We start from the raw sequence: 22865 nt of genomic DNA on the forward strand, positions 1-22865 counted from the left end.
CATAGCATCTCTGTGAGAGGTTCATAGAGGTGGAAGAGCTGACACAAGGAAGGTGGCTGGTATTTGTGTTACTGGGGCCTCTGGCAGACATCATTTTTATCACTCAAACAAGTAACTTGCTTCATGGGACTTCCTTCTGTATCCAGCATGGGAGAAAGCACCCTGAAAACTTGCTCTGCCAGTACTTGCCAGCAAGGGAAACTAGAGAGCTGATGACAGGGGCTGTCATCCCTGCCTGCCTCCCCCTTCAGCTGTCCTGCTAATAAGAAGTTAACTCAGTTCACCAGCTGGATGAAGGAGGTACTCCCCTGACCCTTGCACAGACCCATGCAAAGGGCAAGGGAGAGTGAGAACAGTGCGGCTCTCAAACACTTTGAGATGGTTTTGGTTATGTGCTTTTCCTCTCTTCTTAACACAAAGCTATTAGTTCAGCTAAGTAGGTCATGTTGAAAGTTCTGGTTCTCATAGGGAAGAAGAAGCACCAAGTGGCTCTTTAAAGAAAGAGCCAGGAAAAATGGTTGGGGAATGGGAGAGTGGGCAGTAAGTCAGGACATTTCCTTATGGATGCAGATAGTGACACGTTTTGTGTGATCTGGCCCTGAAAGAGATCTACAGCCATGACCTAACACATGTGCACAGCTGCAGAGTGCTTCTAAAATGGCTGATCATGCAAGAAATTAACCCATGCAAGCACCAGCTGAGCTCCACACTTGCAGCTGTCATCAGAGAGGGAGGGAAGCAGCAGCAGCTGTCGGGCTGCTATGCCCGGCCTACGCTGGAGGGGGGCGTAGAACAGAGCCTCTTGCCTTGCAGCCCTCACCAGTTACCTCTGCTGGGGTATTGAGGGGAGCCAGGCTAGGCCCCCCAGTTGGGCAAATATTCTCCAGTCCCAGCCTGGTCATGTCATGTTCAGAAAAAAAGTTTTGGGGTTTGTTTGTTTTTTTTCCTCCTCTGTAATTAAATAGTTTTAAAAAAAGTTTAAGTATCATTTAAGGAAACAAGTAATCCCTTGTTGTAATTGGAACCTATTAAGACTATACTCCAGAGTTACACTGAAACATCCTAACAAATACAAAATGGCTTTCCTGAATATATGCCAAGAGATCACTTATACTTTTTCAATTTTTGTGAAGAAATAATTGTCACCTTTTGAATAAGTCCTGTAGTTCTTATTTTCTCACCATTGAGTATATTTAAATGATTTTATTATTTCATAATAACTTTTATTATATATCCCTTTTTGGTCTGTGGAAGATATTCTCTTACATTCCCTCTTTCATCCAAGATTTAGTGCTGCAGTTTTTTTGACCTCTTATTATTCTGAAAAACACATTTTTACTTGAAATTAAATTGAATTATTTGTCTCTTGTTCATACAACTATTAAAATTTTACCTTTTGTATAATGATGAGGCTGACAAAAACAAAGTGAATATCTCTAGTAAAGTTTAATTTTGGACCCTGGCTTTAAAATCAGCTTTACATAATATTTTACTAAATGGAGGGAATATTATGGGGAATACCTAGGAAAGATGAATAATTGCATACTTTCTTCCTGAATGCTAATTTCACCCTCTGTAAAACTGGCTGTTATTTAATCAACAGAACCCCTTACTGCCAATTCATTTTGTCCCACACTTCTATCAAACAACATAGAAGTGTGTGTGTGTGTGTAATACTGAAGTATGCAGTTTATGAAATTTTGAAATTTAGAACCTTATAAATATGGAATTTCCTGAACTCTGCTTAGTAGTCTCTTTTAATAAATGTTGTCAAATAAAGAAAAAAAAGTATTATTCCTTGTAATTGCTTCTTTCTTACCCATCCTGATATAAAACCATCCCCATCCAAAACTAGGAAAAAACTTTTTTTTATCTGATGGGGTTTTTCCTGTGTGATTTGTGACAAAATTTTCAGTTAGCACTTGATTTAGCTGTCATCTTCAGAATTCTTTATCCTCGAGTCAGGAGGGTGGTAAATATTTCCGAAAGACTCCTGTGTCTGTGATACAGAACAACTTCTATGGCACAAGTCTTAATGGTATGCTTTAACTAAAGTTAATTAAGGATTTTATTAGAAGTGTTTTCAAGTAAGAAGCCTACTAAATTTTCAAAAGGTTTTTCTTTATTCTTGATTAACATATTTTTATATCACATTTACAGAGGCGGAATTTCACTCTGGCTTTTCAAGCTGCTGAAAGTGTTGGGATCAAATCCACTCTGGTAAGTGTTAGGTGCACACTAAGCAGGTCATGTGTTGTTCATAAAATATCTTTTAAACTTTACATTTGGAAGCTGTGTAACACACAGATTTTCATGCTTTAGACCCAAGATGCAATAGGCTGATCTGACGGTTGTAATCATATATGAACGGTTATGTGGGCATTACTGGTATCTTCTGGGTTTTTTGGTCATTTCTTGCTTTTTTCTTGACAGAACGGGTGTGTGACCAACTAAGAAAATATTTCTATTCAAAGCAATACAGTGAAGCTAAAGAAGGGCACAGGTTAATCTCTTGCAGGTATTCTGCCTGTTAGATGTGGAAGGTCTGCAGATACCAAACATTTCTTACTCAGCGTATTGTGAATCTGTGCTAGTGCCTTGAAGAATAAAAACAAACTACATTCTAGATTTGACTTTGTTTCAAGTGTGTTGGATTTCTTAAACATTCAGCTCAGACCCATGAAAACTCATCTGCTTCTCAGTGCAATGTGAAGGTTATGATTTATGTGAAACATTAATTGCTGGACCAATTTGTTGGTCCAACGTATTGTTGGTATTAAGGCAGTCTTTATCCTCATATTCCACCACAGGAAACACAATAGAAAATTTGAAACAAGGTCCATATTGAAGAAAAGCAAATTAAGATTTTACCTCTTAATTTAACGTCGTTTCTCTTAATAGTTAACAGCTAAGAGCCTTTGGACCCTCTATAAGAAAAAATTCACAGACAGTTCTGGAAAGAATTATTAATTGCCATTATAAAAGCATTTATCAGAAAAAAGAAAACTTTTATTTGAAAACTTGGGGCTAAGAAACCCAAGCCTGAGTGAATTACTCCAGCAATCCAGTTAGAATGCCAGTGTTAGAATTGGAATTTACTTGATAATTCATTGCGACTTATGTAAACTGAATTCTAGCAAAGCTCTATAGACCTGGCAGCTGATAATGCAGAATAGTTCAACACGTAAAAATAACGCTTCCCGTGATCTTTATCAAAGCTTCTGTGAAGCCATTGTATTTGTTCACAATGGAAATGACTGAGTCACATTGTATAAGATAGTGATCTTTGAAACACGAAGTTTCTTACCAAATGCTGATGTAAGACGTAAACTATTAGAGTAACTGCAGTAATACTTATGTAGAATTAGCTGCAGTAAAAATCTCTCTTCTCTGTCTTGTAATGTTACAGGGCATAAGGGTTCTAGGACTAGGATTATGCAGGATGCATAGAACTTGTTAAATTAAAAATAGTCTTAAAGTGTAATCTCTATACCTACAGACACATTTATAAAATCAGATTAATTAAATCACCTGTATGGAAACCTAACCTGTGTTTTATAAGATAAATTGTTTACCAGTATGTGCAGCACACTGTGGTTTGTGCCCATGCTTTTTTGTGGGAAAACAGTCATTACATATATAAAGATTAACAATAGTAATACTAGAGGGAGTTATTTCATTTCTGCTTGTTAACGAAGGTGTTTATTCACAGCTCCTTTCACAGTAAATGCCAACAAATCAACTGGTTCTGTTTAAACTCTCCTGAGGATTATGGGTGAGGTTTAAGAAATAAACTTGAGAAATGGTAGGAAGGGTTTAAAAACTATTATTCCTTTTTTATTTCGTCTGTTAGGTTGTTGTCTATTTAACTTGTAGATCAAGAAACATTCCTTCTATTTACTACTTAATCATTTTTCACATTATGTGGAATAGTTATTAGATCAGTTCATAACTGTTTATGCAGGAACTGACTGCTCATGTTTTATATTCCCTCCTGGGTATATTTGATTTGGTAATAAATTGCCAACTTTTTTCCTAGTTCAAAATCCACATTGAGTTCATTAATGTACTGCAAAGTGAGATTTGACAAGAAAAGTGTAAAGACCAAATGTCAGATCTGGTTAGTTATTTCCCATCCTTTGTACAGTTAAATTTGTTACTATTCAACAAATAGTACCCTCCAGCTGATAATGCATGTATGGATACACAAGCCAACTTATGTTCTGTCAGCTGAAGGTTGGGGTTCTTGTTTGTAAAAACAGTAGTTTTGACTGGGAGTAGTAATGCTAAATGAGAAAAAAGCTGAGATTGGTTCTGATGCTGAACTCTGATACTTCCTGTCATAATTAATGTTGCTTTTCTGTAACATGATAACCATCAACAGATGCCCCAAGAAATTTAAAGTTGTGAAATGCCTTTTACCATCCAGTCTTTGCAGATAAAGCACTGAATAAAATTGAAAGCTCATTCCTTTAGACTTTTTCATTGTGGGAGTTTTATGCCTGGATGAGCAGAACAGTAGCAGGAATTCACAAGGTGGAAATATTTAATGTTGGCATATCTTTTTTTCTGTGACAGGACATCAATGAAATGGTGCGAACTGAGCGTCCTGACTGGCAGAATGTCATGATGTATGTTACAGCAATTTACAAATACTTTGAAACCTGAAACCCTGGTAATTCAAGAGATTTTCAGAGTAGAGCCAACTCTAGCTACCAGATGGAAACCTGACTGAAATGCTAATCCCAGTTTCATTGAAAACTGGCAACATTCAAATCTCTCTAACTTCAGTGACACTGTCAAAGCTTGTCTCAAACTGCTTCAGCCAGTAAAGCTTGGATAACAGCTAGAAGTAAGAAATCACTACCATAGTGCTTGGAATATCCCAAGTTACTAAAGTATCCAAAATAATCATGTAGCCTAGTAAGTCTGGACTTTAAAGAACTGCCTTTTCACCAGACATCCTGAAGCTTTCATACTTAAGAGACTGCAGTAAGTGAATGCTGTAGCATATAGAAGACTGAATGTAAAGCTAAAATATGAGAAGGAAAAGATGACAGAGCATCATAATAACAATTTTTCTACAATATTAGATACCACAGAATCTGGGTGAATATTTTACCCATGCTCACTGCACCCCAGACAGTAAAATTCTTAAAAATAATTCAGTTACTGCCTTTATAACTCTTTTTCCTCCTCTAAAATATGCACAATATTCTAGGAAAATAAGCTTTTATTCCAATTGGGCTTACTTGACTGGAGAGTACTGTTACCATCTTGACAAATCTGGCACAGAAGGATTCTTCAGTAAATAACTGTTCTAAGCCTACCTCTGTCACACAGTAATGTGGCTTCCAACTTTATCTAATGGATTATAAGGACTAGCACACTCAGCTCCTGGTGTTCAGGGTATACTGTACTTGGATGAATCCATATTTCATATAATTTTGTGCTTCCATTCTAACTAGTGAGATTAATCCAGAATTTATGGTTGTACAGCTTGTCCTTTTCCCTCTTCTTCTTTTGTCTGTATAGCACACAGAGAAATCCTATGGTTTTTCTTTTACAACAATACAAGCATAAGATGTCACTGACTTCTTACCATGCCATCGGAATGGGAGTTTCCTCAGCAAAGAGATTTTTTCAGGAAGAAGCAGTAATGGGACAGTTTTTCTCAGTCTTCCTTTGAATATTGCATGTATGCTTTTTCTCTCATCTTGCACATTATGGTCTGACTCAAAGAAGACAAGACATGAAAAGAAAAGAACCGCGGAGGGATTATTGTTTATGTAAACTATTCTGATTTAGAATATTGTATCCCAAAGCTCATGCTTGTGAGGAAAAATTGTAAAGTTTTGTTCTTCTCAAATTCTGTTCTCCCACGAATTCATGTGACAAAACTCTCTGGGCAAAAGAATTCAAGCAAGTGCCTTAACAGTCCTTGAGTTGTTAGATCTTGGCACTTCAGGGCACTGTGCAGAATATCAGCAGCTCAGAAACGTTTTCAGTGTCAAGCTGATGGGCAGTGTTAGCATATTTGCTGCAATCCTATACATGTCAAGCCAAGGAAAGGCTTTCTCTCTACCACTGTTTCTGCCACTTTCTTTCCTAAATATTTATCAACAGTTAAGCCAGAGCAAAGAACCTCTGATAGTGAGTTGAAAGCCTTATGTTACAAAGTTAGTTCTCTGACGACCTCTATTTATATGTACGTTTAACCTTCCAACTCGATAACCATTAGAAATGATGACTCCACCATTCATATATAGCGCCTATAACTCTTCTAGAGAGTTGAAATTAATGTTTTAGATGTTAACAATTCCTTGAATGCAAGTGTGCTATGAATTGTCACAAAGAAAAAAATACTGATTCAGATCAAAGCTGTAGTCAGGTGGAAAGAGTCCGGGTTCTGAAGAAGTGAGCATTTCCGTGTCTGTCACATTTAAAAAAAAGACTTAGCACACTTTAATATTCAAAAAGCTCATCTAACATTTAAATTCTAACAAATGTCAATGAAAATGCCTTTATTTATCATATGTAACAACCACCCCGAATCATTTAATCTGTGTAGAAGCACTTGGAGAAGTTTCCAGAGCAGCAATTTCTGGTGACTTATGCTTTACTTCCCCTAGGAATGGGATGGTTATCCCTACAAGTAGGTAAATAGTCTCAGGCTATGAATCAGGAGAAAACTTGCATAAGAAACTTTAAATGAAAAAAAGTCATCTTTAATAGAAGACTGAAATTTAACTTTCCCTTCTAAAGCAGCTTATTTTGGTATTTTTACTTATTTCTTGAAACTTAAGTTACAGGATTAATAGATTGGTTTGGAATTGTACGGTGTCAAGGTCACATGCATCTCACCAGTGAATTCCTATTTTTGCACATTTATGCCACAAAAAGCTATAGTCTCACTTTCCTTTGAATTTAAGGTACCTCTCTACAATTATGTTTTTATTTATTGCATTTAAAATAGAAAAAGAAAGTTCTGTTGGATGGAAATAACAATACTCTTTTGTGTAAATTTTACTAGTACCTTATTCTGTTAATATAGTTTGAACCTAGGGCTTTTGCCTATTTTTCTGTTGCCCTGTCTATGAACTTTATTTGTTTGGACTGTTATATCTGTCAATAATTGAAATAATAATCATATAAGTATTCATAAAAGGGCAACTGTAGCGTTTTAAATGCATCCACTTACGCTCTGTGACAGGGATATTGGGAGTCTTCAGAGATGGAAACTTTTAAATAATGAACAAAAACCTTGCTGTGAAATGAACTCTGCAGATTGCTGGGTGGCATGATCTGTCTGTCTGCTTGCTTGCTTGCTTGCTTGTTTTGTATGTTTGAAGTTCTACTTGTGTTGGTGATAAACCTGTGCTGTAGGTCAGATCTGGAAATAAGCACATGGCTGAATAAATAGGCTTTTCCTAGAGATGTATCTGAATGTGTACAAATACAGTATTGAACCATGGACAATGCGGAAGGATTCAAGAAACACATGGAAGAAGTAAAACAGAAATCCTTGCTACAGTTTGCAGCAAATGTTCAGAAATGCTCAAACAAGTTTTCTGCTATTTAAGTAGAAGAATAATGATGTAACCCTTCTGGATAACTATGGTATGCTTCAACATGATGCAAACGTATCATATACAGCATCCTGGAAGGCCAGTTCTGTTGCACGTTATAAAGTGCAGACTTCTTTCTAATCGACTTTTATTTTTTGATTTCTTAAATATTTCTGAATGTACTAAGAAGGCCAAACATGATATGGTAGATTTTTTTATTGTATTTTAACATGTGCCTTGCAAATGCCTATGTTGTATGTCAGTGTTACTGATGACTATCTCTGCCAGAGATGCACATAACCAAATTAGGGTTATCAGACATTAATGCAGACAGCTCTGCTACTATCTGAATGGCATTAAGGGTGTGTCTCCATGGCACTAAGGTACCTGGGCTAACTCTCCCTAATCCAGTCTGTTTGTCAGCAGGGCTGATTAGCTTGGACAGAGCACAACACTATTGTAGCTATACTACTACTGGGAAGCAAGCTACAGCTCATTTACAGCTAGCTCAGGTATCACAGGGGTGTACTGTGCTGTGTAGCAATACTGTAAGTGAAACATATTCTGTAGAACATAAAATGTCAAAACCCAGTCCCAGAGTGTATCAAGTTTGTGGTGATGGTATATCAATGATGGACTGAATGAACAGCTGCAGCTTTTTATTTACCTTCAAGTGGCGCTGGGAAGGAATATTTTATTTTTGATTTTTCAGAAAGACTGTCTTAGAGTGTTTTGATATCCTAACCAAAAATAAAAGTGAAATGGCTTCAGAATGAGTAAAATGCATCTGATATGGTTTTCAGGTATATTTAACTAGAAACACTAATGCATGAACTTTAGCCATGTAGTCCAGTGGACTTCATAATGACCTTTCATCACAGCATACATGCTAGAGATTGTGAGCAAAATTTGGTAATTGAAACCACATCCCAGAATGTCATGTTCATAATGACACTACCATATATACTGTTTTACAAATTTTTGATAAAGTTTCTCTAGCTTAAGTTGTCTTGTGTATTCCTAAAGGCCACCTTACCCCCTTCTCCTTCTCCCATATCCCATCTCTTTCTCAGAAAGGTCTCTTTCACGGGCCAGAACAAAACCACCAAACTCCATTCTGTTCCACTGGTGTGAGTCCATATCAACTCTGTTGACTTCTTCAATAGTTACTTTGGGTTTACACATGTAAACAGAGCAGAATTTTGGTTTGCATGGAGTAGTAGTTTAACCGGTTATGAAGAGCTGTTTTAATAATTACATTAAATTGATTATCAAATGTCTTTGGTATTTTAGGGGGGGAGGGGAATGAGGTTCTCCTGTAAGGTGACCTCAGTGACAAGTCTAGTATGGAATGTGGAACAACATTCTTTGATCCTTACATCTCTAGTCCCTGTGCAATTTGAAGGGGTAAAAGGGAGAGACTTCACTCCATTTTAAACTGATATATAGGATTGTATTCTATTAGTGGCTTTTGTTTTTCCTGCTGTTCTATTCATGGCTGTTCTGGAAACAGAGCTTGCCTCTAAGCTGATGAGTAGGTATCCCTTTGTGGGTCGCTTTAGGAATATCAGTCCCTTCATCTGGAACCTGAATCAAGTGACAGCCCTAAGTATATTGCTGAAGAAAACAGGCCTTAGAGTAGTAATATATTTCCTAAATTCATTTTATGATCTTCCTCCAGACATGATATAGTCAATGATTAACAATTTTGCCTTTATGTTCCTCCAAACCCTACAGTTTCAGTGCCTTGCCTCAAGGTGAATGGTTAGAGTATGAATCCCTTACGAAGGGGGACACCAGCACTGATTTGAGATGTGATTTAGCACAGGGTATTGTTAAACCGACATGTCATTCCTGTGTCTTAGAAACACTATCATGCATTTTGTTTACCGCGACAGATACAATCAGAACTCTTCAACCATTCAGTCAGCACACCTAGTCTTTATGCTACCAGACCACTTGTCTGGTAAGCTCTCCAATAAATAAAATAGTTAGACATCTGTAATGTGTTTCGTGGTCCTAAAAAAAAAAAAGAAAAGAAAAGAAAAAAAAAAAATCTAAGATTGAATGTGCTTCTATAATAGCTTTTCTTCTGGAGTGTTGCTTACAAGGTGGTCCTACATTCAAAAGGTGAGTTTTGTAGTAGAAAGGGTTATTAATTTCTTATTTAATTTTTAATAACTCCTGTTATTAGAGTTCAGATCAGTTAGACATTTACAATGAAGTTGTAGAATTTGCCCTACCTTTTGCTTTAATCTGTAATATCTAGGTCAGTAACTGAGTACATTTGGTAACTGTCAAAAGGTAAGTGTACTAGGCACTTGGAACATCTGTGAAGTGCATTCAGGGAGCTAACCCCAATCATTTAAATGATCTTTGTATATACACTTCTGTACAGAAGGCTTGCCCCATTAAGCAGAGTATTGAAGTGATTTTCATTTTATGTATTCTGCGAACTTCTGGGGTAAGAAGCTTTCCAATTTACTTATAATTTGACAGGATTAGTGTTTTAGCAAATTAAGTTCATGTGATTCCTTTCCTTTCATTGGAAATATTTCCCCACATACAAAACAGAATAATAATTGTTATGATTGTCAGGTGTCTTTTGTCTTCAGCTAAAGCAGTGTATTTTTAATTTGCGATATTCCTGACCTTTATTGATTCAGGACCGTGGTCTGCCAGAGCATTGCATACTATGCAAGTGCTGGGTGCAGAACAACAGTAGGATGAATCTCCTACAGAATATGTAAGGCAGCTTTATTGTGGGTAAGATTTTTTTTTTTCTATCCCCTATTTTCAGGGGTCTCAGTGTGGCCAAAATCATTCACATAAAGCTGACAAATGGAATATAAGTTCTCAGCTGGGGTGTTTGCTTCTGTTAGTATTTTTGAAGGAATAGTTTGTATTAAATGAAGTAGAAGAAATGTTGTCAGGGGTTTAGATTTATTGTTCTTTTCTAATATTTTGGATTTTGAACTGACCATTTTGTTTTACAGTTCTAGATTATGAACTGTTTCTTTTGACTTTTGCTGCAGTTACATAATATGTTGTGTTATGTGCATTTTCTTCTTTTCAATGAATAATATGCATGATTTTAAGCATGTGCCTGTAGTATTTATATTGTACCTAGAATGCCACAGGAAACACTTTTTGAGTTATCACTGTCTCAAATCCATAGTTTATGTACTGAGGACTTAAAGGGTAAGCAGTTAATGGTCAAAACTCTACTTTTTTAAGTCTGTATCTTACACAGAAACTCCCTCCTTCCCTCATGTTGCAGACATACATTCTCTGGAGGCTTTATTCATAAGTAATATGTAAATGATATATTTTCAATTAGGGTGATGAACTGGGGGCCACTGCAGTGAATAAAATATAACTTTCCATGATAAACTACCCAAGTAACATGTCTGTCAAAATATGTACGTGACCACCGTTTCATGAGCATCCTGAAAGCTTTTAAATATGCACATCAACCTTAAACATATTAGTTTATTACAGCTTCCTATTTAGACCAATATAGCATACCAGTTTATTTGCAATTTTTAAAATTGCTGAAGTTTTCCTAAACAAAAAAATCTTTTTGTCTCAAAAATAAAATAAATGAAAAGTGTGAGACTTTTAGCTTGTTACAACATGGGGAGCTGCCCAGGGGTGACCCTGGCCTCTGCAGTAGGCACATTCCCCTCCCTCCCCCATTCTACCCCAGTGGCTTCCAAGCATTTTGAAGCATTCCAGTGACTTTGGAGCATTTTGCCATTTGAATTGTTATTTCAAACCCAGTTTAAGTTGCTAGCAGCTGTGTGAAAGTTGTTTAAAACCAGATTGGGGTTCCAGTGGAGAGGTGCCCACATCAAAGTAACATAATGGCACTAACTGGCATCACCCAGTTGGTAGACTGAACTATACTCTTGACACGTTAAAGGTACTTTAGATTCAGATGTGGCAGTAGTGTGAACAAGCCTTCCCTGGTCTCTTCTGCCCTGCCCCGCAATGAACAAAAATGGATTTTTATTGTCCGCTCTTTCCATTTGGCATCATACAAACTACATTATCTTTAAAAGTGGGATGCAACCTGTGCTGGTGATACTACTGCCTTTAATATTGTCATTACTTGCAAGGCATAAGTGTTCTACAGGGAATTTTCAGTGACCTTCAACAGTCTTGTAACAAGAAAAGTGATTCTGGAAAACTTCTCGATCGGTTTTTCCTAATGTGTTAATTTTTATATATACTTTGAAACATGGACTGTCCGAGTAGCAGTTGTGGAACAGGAGGGAGGCTGAGATTCTTGCCCTATTCAAAAAGCACTTTCTCTTCTTCCTAGTACCCCCTCTCAGAAGTCATACAAACACATGCTATGGATATAATTGAAAGCTTTCAGGAAACAACTGAACTTTTAAAGTACATGGTTGGTTCATGAATTTGGGCTTGAAGGCAAAGGGGGAAATGCTAGTATTTTTTTCCTGCATCCCATCTAGTTGAGCTTGAGACTTCAAAGCAATCCAAAATGTGTTTAAATTTAAACTTCATCCTGGTTCCAGTTCAAAAGGCACAATCCATTAATCATTGGGACTTAAAAGTTTGACAAGCATATTTTTAGTTAAAGATTTTGGAATCAATATGCTTTTAGTTTGGCAAGGACTGCTAAAGATCCAGGTATTTTCTTTATACATAACAATGTATTCTGTATTTGTATTTAGTATGTACGCCTTCAATTTGCCAATGTTGCCATGTTTTCTTCTTAAGTATATGTGAAATAAAGATTACAAATCTCCAACTGTGTGCTGCATTGTTTGAGAGAGAAGCCACACTACAAAATGAGATCTAGTTAAACTGTTTGATTCTGTCACCCTCACTTTCTTGCTTTCAGAAACACACTGTAAGGGAGAGGCTTGTAACACTGTGACCTGAGTGCAAAATTGTAGACAGGTGGGTAACAGAAATTCCTGATATTTTGTGAATTCTTCTTGCTTTTTTTAGCATAATAGTATAATGTAAAGCAACTATTCTAAAGATTTTTAATATTTTAGTCACATGTAACCATAGATTTTTCTGATAAAAATATCTATTTGGGATTTTTGTTTTATGTTAACTTGTTCTGAATTGCTGGTTTTGTGCTTGAATTGGATAACTGTTTTTTTACATTCCTACTCTTTCAAAATTCTCTTAGGGAATGGGAGCATCCATAGGGAGATGTGAGTACCTCAGAACAGCTCCACAAAGGGAATTCTTGCTTTGTAGCCTTTCAGTTCATTGAGAGTGGAATCCCTTTACATAGCGGTACATAAGAATTCTGAAGGTAAGATTTGAATTTAATAAAATGGCATTGACAAAAGTAATTTAAAGTGAGGCTTGGAGTCTGGTAACAAATAAATGTGATTAGTGTTTTGATAGCAACAGGGTCTTAAATACATACATTAGATATTCCTTATCACAAGAAGCAACCATGTATCTCAATGTGGCCTGGAGTTTGTAATGTTCAATATTAAATAAAACAGAAATCGGATGAGTTCTTCCATTTTCCTAATTTTTCTCTAGAGGCAAGTACAGTGTAGCCAACAGACTGCTGACTCATCTGCTAAGCTTTTAATGTTTGTCACTTTTTTTTGGTGGCTCCTTTTCCCATATTTAGATTTTTTTTTTAAATAAAACACCTGAATAATTTTTATTTTCAAATAGGTTTGTGTAATTACTACCCATACATATTGCCATACTACATAAAAGGGCTAGACCTTGTACAGATGTTTGACAGATCTTGCCCCAAAGGCCTGCAATATAAAAAACAAGTAAAGGGTATAGAGTACCAGCCACTATACGGTCACAATTGTTTAATTTACATTTAGTGTTCGCAGTGTCTCAGAAATATGATGACTAATGTTTAATTTAAATCTGAATAGACCAGTCAAATTAATAATCCAATCAAATTAATAAACTGACCAAGAATTTGGCTGGATAGAGCCACTTTAGCCCCTTCGGTTCAGTTTTGTGCCCATTGGGAAAGAGCCATCTTTATACCCTATTTAAAAACTTAGAATTATTTCATTCTGAAGAGGTTGGTTGGCCATTATGAAGGAAACAAGTAGCACTGTGTTTAAAAACTATGTCCTAAACTCTCTCTGGGCACATCTACACGTGCTGATTTAAGGTGCATTAGCCTTTTTTAAGGTGCATTAAGGGCCTGGGTCTACATGTGCACACCCTTGACGTACCTTAAAAGTGGTGATTTTAGGCTATTCATGCCTAAACTTGATATCTGCAAAAGGAGGTATCAAATTTAGGTGTGAATAGCTAAAGCACCCTAATGCACATGTAAATGCACTAAAGTGCATTAACACTGTGTATGTCAACTGACTTGGGACTAACTTTAGTCCCAAGTCTGTCCACACACTGCACTAATGAGCCTTAGTGCATGCATATGTAGACACATGCCAAAATCGCCTCAGGCAAATACACCTTAAATTTAGGCGCACTTAAAAGCATGCGTAGACATGCCCTCTGTGTCCTAAATAAACTCTCCAGGTGAAACAGGCTAAAATACCTTGGGTATAATTTCATCCTATTCACACTGGTTGATAAAGCAGCGTTCATAACTTAGTTGCCTGGAATTATGTGATACACGTATGGAGCCTGAATCCAAATTGTTCCAAGATTTATGTCAAAAGGAGCCAGCGGGAGGGAAAAAATGGCTATATAAAGAGCTTGCCGTATATTGATTCAGCAACCGGTTGACTAGATTTTACTTGCCTCTAGAGAAAATTGAAGGACTGATTTGATTCCCGTTCTATTTTATCTTGAATATATTACATACACCAGTGCTGGGATTTGGTTTGGGCCAATCTTTATCTCAGATGTGATTACCAAATTGGATGCAAGCCGTAGACATGGCTCTTGGTATGCCACCTCATTCCCACTCAAGTTAGTGGCAAAATGTGTTGATTTCTTTAGTTAGATCACGCCCTTGTTCGAGGATGCTTTCTAGCAGTTGTGCAGCTTATATGCGTCTTGGTTGAGGCTTAGAAAGTTAACTCAAAAGGAGTACCTCTGTTTCACAGCAATAGCAGTTCTCTGTGAATTTGTAAGTAGAATGTGAAAAACTACTCACATTTTGAAAATTTAAATTAAATTTTTGGTTGTTAAAACATGTCTGCACAATTTTTTCATATAGGCTTTATTTTTAGAATAAGAAATGTTTCAAAAACAATATTAAAAAATAATTGTGCGTTTAAGAATCCAGCATGCAGGAAAGCTCATTAGTTAAAAGTGTGACTACTGGCAGTTAACAAAAAGAGGAAGTGTAGTATTAACATCGAACACTTTGATTGGTACACTGAGTTGCATGAGTTTTAAAACCTAACTTCCATTTTGTTTCTGATCAAGACACTTGTGGTCCTACAGTGAAGGACTATTGAAAATCCTGTGGCTAATTCCAGAGGGGAGATCCATATTAGGAGAAAAACTAAGAAATGTCAACAGTGTAACAGGTTTTTATCACATTTGTAGGAAAATATTTTTGTGGTCACAGGATTAGGTTTTATGATTAGATTAGGTTTTTGTATAGTTACTTGCTTAATAATACAGAGCTTTCATAAAGTCATATGAAATACTGAACAAAGGAGCAGTATTAAAGCAGTGTTTCTCAACCTTTTAAGTAGCAAATACCCCCTCAGTTCTGAAAATTTTAATAAGTACCCCAACACTCAGTTTTCCAGGGGATTTTATATTTACAGACTAATGTGTGCTATATGTTGGGAGAAGGGCTGTGTATATAAGGCCGTGATATAACAGATGTCTAATCTGGTGTGGTTAGGGTTGCTTCCTTTTATACCGGGGTGCACAACTCAAGTATGTACCTGGGTTAGAGGTGATGTTGCCCGAACCTAGGAGGGCTGAACCACATTATTACTGGGGAATTTATTTATTGGCCGAACCAAATTATTACTGGGGAATTTAAAGCAGCATGCAATGTGTGGTGCACCAACTTTTTTGCCATAGGTTTGAGAGGAAAAGAGGGCAAGAGAGAGTGAGTGTTGGGGTACCCGTGTACCTTACTGCCTGTCTCGCATACCCCCAGAGGTACACGTACCACAGGTTGAGAAACTATGGTTTAAAGCATTACGTTGTGTCTGTAGCAAAGCTGTTGTTTTTGTCCTGAGGTCCTGGTCTTACAAATAGCTTCACTGCTATGGGGATTCCTTAGAGACACAAGATTTTACCCTTGTTGGGTTCCTTGTAAGATTCGGGCATAACCTTGTTATAAGAACTGCCTTTGTTATTTATATAGAAAGGACTCATTTTTGCCTCCCAGTCAGCAGCAGGGCCACTGGAGACCCTCAAGCAATCAGCAATGGGGGAGGGCACACAGGAGAACCTGTCAGTGGCTCTGCAGTCACATCAGCCAACTCCTTCAGCACCCTCGGATGTATTGCACCTGGCCTCATGGACTTGTACATTTCCAGCTTTTCTAACTAGTCCTTAACCTGTTCTTTCAGTACTGAGGGCTGCTCACCTACTCCCCAAACTGTGTTACCTCGTGCAGTACTCTGGGAGCTGACCTTGCCTGTGAAGAGTGAGGTAAAAAAGGCATCAAGTACTTCAGCCTTTTCATCATCTATCACTAGGTTGCCTCCACCATTCACTTTCCCTGATCATCATCACGTTGCTTTCTTGTTCCCCTTCATGTACCTTGCTAGTTGCAATTCCAATTGCACTTTGGCCTTCTTGATTTGATCCCTACATGCCTCAGCAATATTCTTATGCTCCTCCCTAACATGAACACCACATACCTCCAGAGACTGAGGGGGCGTTGCAGCCGCCTACAGGTTGCAGTGGTGGGAGTGTGGCAGTGGGGAGTGACCACCTGCAGACGCTGCTGGCAGCAGCAATTGGGGACTGCCCGCAGATGCCACCAGTGGTGTTGGCGGTGAGGGGGGGAGGGAGTAGCGAGCGGTGACTGCCTACAGGTACTGCTGGCAGGGTCAGCAGCACTTTTTGCAGGGGGTGCACCGCCAAACTCACGGGATGAGCATGCATGCGTGTGCACCCCCTATGCACTGCCAGTATTCCCTAGTCATCTGTCCAAGCGTTCACTTTTTGTAAGCTTCCTTTTTGTATTTTTCAGTTTACCATAAAGTTCTCTGCTAAACCAAGTTGGTCGCCTGCCATATTTGCTGTTCTTCCTGCACATCGGGATGGTTTGTTCCTGTGCCGTCAGTAATGTTTCTTTAAAATACAACCAGCTCTCCTGGACTCCTTTCCCCCTCAGATTGGCCCCCTAGGGGCTCTTGCTCATCAGTGTCCTGAAGGCATCAAAGTCTGCTTTTTTGAAGTCCAGGGTCCATACTCTTCTACTCTCCTTTCTTCCTTTTGTCAGGATCCTGAGCTCTATCATCTCATGGTCACTGCTGTCCAAGTTGCCGTCTACTTCTACATCCCCCACCAATTCTTTTGTGTTTGTGAGCAGCAGGACAAGAAGAGCACAGCCTCTAGTTGGCCTCTCCAACATTTACACGAGGAAGTTGTCTCCAGTGGTCTCCAAAAACTTCCTAGATTGCCTGTGCATTGGTGTATTGCTCTCGAAGCAGTTGTTAGGATGATTGAAGTCCCCCATGAGAACCAGAGTCTACCATCTGGAAACTTCTGTTAGTTGTCTGAAGAAAGCCTCATCTACCTCATCCTCCTGGTCTGGTGGTCTATAGCAGGCACCCAGCACAACGTGACCTTTGTTGCTCTCCTAACCTTAACCCAGAGACTTTCAACTGGCTTATCTCAGTTTCATACTGGAGCTCTGAGCAATCATACAGCTCTTTTACATGAAGTACAACTCCTCTTCTCCCCTGCCCGTCCTTCCTGAACAGTTTATACCCATCCATGACAGTGCTCCAGTCATGTGAGCTATCCTACCAAGTCACTGTTACTCCAGTCACATCCTAGTTCCTTGACTGTGCAAGGACTTGCAGTTCTGCCTGCTAGTTTCCCAGGCTTCGTGCATTTGTGTACAGAGACCTGAGCCAATTGCCCTACTTTATCAAACTGCTTTGTGGCAGAAAACCCTGCAAACCTCATTACACCCCAGATTTACTTCCAACCTTCCATTCTCCACATACAGATTCCTCATATCTTGAGTCAGACCTCTTCTCCATTAGGTAGCTTTTCCTATAATGAGATCGGTCTGTTCTTCAACATGGCCAACTATACCTAAGCCACACATTGTAAAGAAGTAGTGACCTTGATAGGCAAATATACAAAATAGTTTTAGCAAGATTTTGCTTTTCTGTGCTTCCAACATTCAAGGTTTAACCACTAAATACTTTTAGTAATATAAAATTCATTTACTAAGACTTTCAAAACAGGAAATGTGCCCTTAAGTTATACATGCCAAATGCTTGAAGGAATACTTAAAAGCAGGCTCCATTGTTGTGTAACCAGACCAATATCATAGATTTCATAAACATTAGGGGCTGAAAGGGACCTCGCAAGATCATTGAGTCCAGCCCCCTGCCATAGGGGTCAAATGATCCCAGCAAGATAAACATCTAGATGCCAGATAATCAGCAAATTAACCAAAGGCTATCTGCCAAGTTGAACCAACTGAACCCATTTGCCTAACTCAGATCTCTAGTGTCTAGTGTTGGACTGCCTCTCCTAAAGGATACTAACCCCACCTCAACTGTGGCTTCACTTTGCTTATCACTCCTCAGCGTGATGAAAAATGGAACAGTACATTCAAACACTGTTGCTTGTGGACTATTAAATGCTGACATAATTATGAATGTTCATATGGATGTTGTAGAGAAACAGCTGTTGACTTGCTCTTTCATTATATAGAATTCACTGTTGTACAATAAAGGAACTGTTGAAGTTACCAGGCCCCAGCAAGAGGATGTCAGCAAGGATCAGATGATTTTCCCTTAGACACTACTCCCATTCTATTTTAAGGAGCACTGAGAGGGCATCACTTATTAACCTGGACAAGATCCACTTTATGATAGGAGCTTGGCAACAAGAGAAACATGGAGGACAAAATATAACTAACCCTGACCTCCTTGTTACTTCTTTTGAAGGTTTATTATGGCCTCAACATACTGGAAATGTTGATGTAGAATGATGGAATTTCATCATTCAACATAATAAAATGTTAGTGTGTGGGCAGCTTGATCTAATGTATCATTATAACTGTTTGCCAGTAACAACACTGCCTCAGAGTTCCACTTTTTTGTTCAGCTGGACATGACCCAGCTTTCTACATGATGCCTCGCCACTTCCAAAAAAATGAACAGCTTGGTTTCCAGAAATGCCGGACACCCAGCAACATTGACTTAATTCAATTGGATGTGCAGGTGCTCATCAGCTCAGAGAATATGGTGCTACAGGGATAACAATCCAAGTCTAATAGAGGGAGTACACTGTATGCCTTTACCCTCTCACTGATCTACTGCCTGCTGCAGTTAATGAGACGATGTCAGTAGGAAACTGAAGTTGAGCCCCAAAGCACATGCACTGTAACTGAGCGCTTTTGACTTTTAGTGCACTGTAAGGTATTTGTTTTTGAAAAATATGATCCTGTCAACAGCTCTATGAAGTTGTCTCCAGACTGTTATGTCTCTTTCTCAAGTTTCTGTCATTTTTAGGAGGCTTAACTTTGGGGTTTATGGCATAAAAGGAGAACTTAAAATGGCTTGGTGTGGGGGGGAAGTGGAAGAAAGTGGGAAACTGGGAAGTGATATCACAGAAGTAAAGCAGAAATATGTCCCTAAAATGTTTAATCAATACCAAAAAAAAATTAGCAGTGAGGACACTTTTGGGCAAATTAGCTAAACTTTCCAATGCTTTAATTAATTTTAATTTCTTAATAAGATTAAGGAAGGCCCCAAAAGGCTGGATAAACTGAAGGGAAAATAAGGAAATTAGTCCTAAGGAAAACTGAAACTTTTTATAGGCTTTTCATATACAGAAGTGAATCCAATTAAACTATGTTGATAAAGGAAGGCAACTGCAAACATAAGACCCAATAAGGACTGTAATAACTTGGACTCGATCTGGAGACATCATTTGCTGCTTATCCCCTTTTTTAAAAGTTTGGACAAAAATCAGGCACTTTGTCTTACACGGAATAAGTTTCAAAATAATTTATAAAAGAAAAGAGAATAAAAGCATTTAATATTAAATCAAGGATGTTCTACTTCGAAGGAGAAAACCAGGGAAACCATGGGTTTCTTCTTGTAGGCTGGCAGAGTTCCAGGCAGCAAAGGGCTGCTTGGGGCTGGGGGAGCAGGAGGCAGGGTCAGGGGGCTTCATGCGCATGTGTGCGCAGATGCATGCACGTGACAGCCAGGCAGTGTGATGGAGATCAGCTCCCCCCTCCAGGTAAGTTTATGGAGGTGGCAGCATGCGTGTTGTGTCCCCTGTTGCTGCCAGGGGGCATCTCACTTTGAACAGGGGGTTGGACTAGATGTGACCTCCTGAGGTCTCTTCCAACTCGAATTTTCTATGATTCTGAGAGTACATTTGTATCCCTATTGAGCAGAAGCATAACTGGGCAGGGGGGGTGGAGGCGACTAGCCCCAGGAGCCCACTTAAAGGGGTACAATGCCTAGTGGGAAGAACCTGGTTGTTATGGCTCTATTTGTTTCACTCACTTATCCATTAGCCTGCAGACCATCACCACTTAGTTCTTTGCCTCTGCACAGTCTGCCCTTTGTGATGTGGCTATCTGTCCAGCGGAAGATGGTTGTCAGAGCACAATTTACTCCTCAGCTGTTTGTCACAGTTTGTGGTTGAACTGGCATAGCAGGTTTAGACTCACTTCTTGCCTTAATTCATATTTGTAAGTGCTGAAAAAAGTTTGATAAGTCCATCATCCTTCAATTTAAACAATAGTTATTTCTTGAGGGTACAGAAGCATAATTGTTTAGTACTACAAGATCTTGGGATACACAGATAACAGTCTGTTCAGGGCCAGTTGTGTGATCCAGTTTTTCAACAGGAGTCCATGCATGTCCTCCTCATAGCATGTCCTTCAAGACTTTCAGAACAGAGTTTCCAAAGGTGGTTTCCATACCATCTTGCTGCTCAGCTGTCTGAAGTGGTGTTATCCTTTCTGGCCAAAAGTAGCTGTTTCCTTTTGATTATATCCCTTTATACTTTTATCTCTCTTTTTTGATGACATCAGGGTCTTACCTCAAGTAGGCTCTTGAGATGTTTGGTACACTGTCAGCTAACAAAGGGCCATCTTGGTAGAATTTTGTTCAGGGTTCATGTTCTAATGATTTTCTTCAGCCTTGACTACTTAGGCTTAGTGTTGATGGCTGTGTATCATGAGTTTATAGTAGTGTAACATTACCCCTTTTGGCTTGTGTAACTAGCTATAATTTAGTATCTTGTAGGCTGTTCCTACTATGAGAAGAAATTGGTGATGGAGTATGGGTATCTTTTAATGCAACAGTTTATCTTCAAGAACATACAGATTCCTACCACCTTGGGTATAGGAAGAATCAAGTAACCAGATTTCTCCACTCAGTTCCAGACTTCTTAGTCAACACCTTTACCCGGAAAAACCCTCTCTGGTCTTCTCCCACTGCCACCTACCCGTGCTGTTCAGGCTGTGTTAAAGCTTTCTTCTTTGTGTTCTCTCTTTCTATACCAGGGGTTGGCAGTGTTTTAGGCCACAGTGCCAAAAACACCCCAGTCTTGATGTATATGTTGGCATGCCGGGGGAAGATGGTGGGGGAGCAATTAGGGGCCTGATCCTAGTTGTGGAGGCACAGCTGTAGCCCCATCCCACCGTCTGCCCAAAGGTGTGCATGCACCCACTGCCAGCAACAGGCTGGGGCAGGGCTCCACAGACTTCAGTACAGCTGTTTGCAGCCTCCCTTCTGCCTGCTGTGAGCAGCCATACTCCATGGTGAGCTGCAGGGACCTGCCCAGACCCTAGGCTGGCTGTGGCAGGCAGCCAAGAAGCTGCAAGCTTCTGCACTGAGGTCTGCAGAGCCCTGGCCCAGCTTGTTGCCGGTGGCAGGTGCACACATGCCTCTGGACAGACAGTGGGGGAAGGACCGAGATTGTGCTGCTCTGGCCCCTTCCCTGCCATGCATCCTGAGGTGCACATGCAACTGCTGCTGGCCACAGAGCCCAGACTGCTCTCAGCAGGTGGCAGGCAGGCTGCAAACAGCGACACTGGGGTCCAGAGCCCCAGTCTGGCTCTGTGGCTGGCAGTGGCCGCACGCATGCCTCAGTGTGCACGGTGGGGAAAGGGCCTGGGGCAGGCCCAGGCCCCTTCCCCACCACGCACCCTGAGCCCCAGAGCTGGGCTGGGGCGTTGAACCCCAGTTCATCGGTTGCAGCCTCCTGGCTGCCTGCCACAGCCAGTCTGGGCTCTGCAGGCGTGTGCTGCCTGTCACAGAGCCCAGGCTGATCACAGCAGGGCTTGCAGCCTCCCCGCCACCTGCAGCCAGGCTCTGTGGTCTGTGGCAGCTGCCTAAGGAATTGTATTCTCTTCAAGCATATATGTACTCAAACCCCTCCCACCACATACACCTCTTACCAAATAATACTTAGCTGAAGCATGTCCCCCCCAGTGTTTGAATACTTGAGTAGCCCTTGTAGCCTGAGAAGCTTCACTGTCTCATCTGAAATGAAAGGTGGTGGCTGAACTTACAAGTTTTAACAAGGTGTTCTCAAACCTATGACAATGGGTTCAAAGAATATATGTCACTAACAGGTTTGGGGAAAAAAGTGAGCAAATATTTATTTGGAGTAACTTTATTTAAAAAATCTTTGGAGTAATATTTTAGTCTGAGGCAAAAATATTTTGAATTAAATCTTGATGGTTACTCAGAGGCAACTGGATCTAACTTCATTTACTGCAGGCAATCAAAACGTTATCAGAATACATACTTGCACCCATATCCGGATCCTTGAAAAGAATATTTTTTCCCTACAGTGAAAAACATTTGTGAACAAAACTGAGTGGGGAAATATTTATACAAAATTGGGAAAAACACGGAGTTTTTAAGAATATTTTATTAGATACCCTAAAAGCACATTTCTGCAGTTACAAAAGCTTCCTTTGCAATAAATTAAAATAAAAAGACATTATGATTAAGTGGGAAGTGAAGGGAGCAGTAAAAAAGAAAATATAGTAACTGAAAAGAAACAGGGAAGCTGATAGCCATGAGTACAAATCAGCTGTTTGGAATGCAGACAGTTCACAAGGGGAGGGTATTGATGATAAGTGTTTGGCCATTGTGGTGAAGGACAATAAGAAGAAATGTTCTTAATATATCGGTGAAAAAAAAA

General features: G+C 39.3%; 1 protein-coding gene across 4 annotated transcripts in view; it reads left to right on the forward strand.

The window, feature by feature from the left end:
• Positions 1 to 12348, forward strand: part of SPECC1L (sperm antigen with calponin homology and coiled-coil domains 1 like) — a 113850-nt gene extending 101502 nt beyond the window's left edge. For all 4 annotated transcript variants that reach the window (XM_090062337.1, XM_090062335.1, XM_090062336.1 and 1 more), the window contains 2 exons: positions 2161 to 2220; positions 4579 to 12348. In XM_090062337.1, the coding sequence (XP_089918463.1) occupies positions 2161 to 2220; positions 4579 to 4668 (150 nt within the window). In that variant the 3' untranslated portion in view covers positions 4669 to 12348. The remainder of the gene's footprint in view (positions 1 to 2160; positions 2221 to 4578) is intronic.
• Positions 12349 to 22865: the final 10517 nt, after the last annotated feature.

This window comes from Crocodylus siamensis, chromosome 9, assembly GCF_052110815.1.
Source record: "Crocodylus siamensis isolate JL-2025a chromosome 9, ASM5211081v1, whole genome shotgun sequence".
NCBI lineage: Eukaryota > Metazoa > Chordata > Crocodylia > Crocodylidae > Crocodylus > Crocodylus siamensis.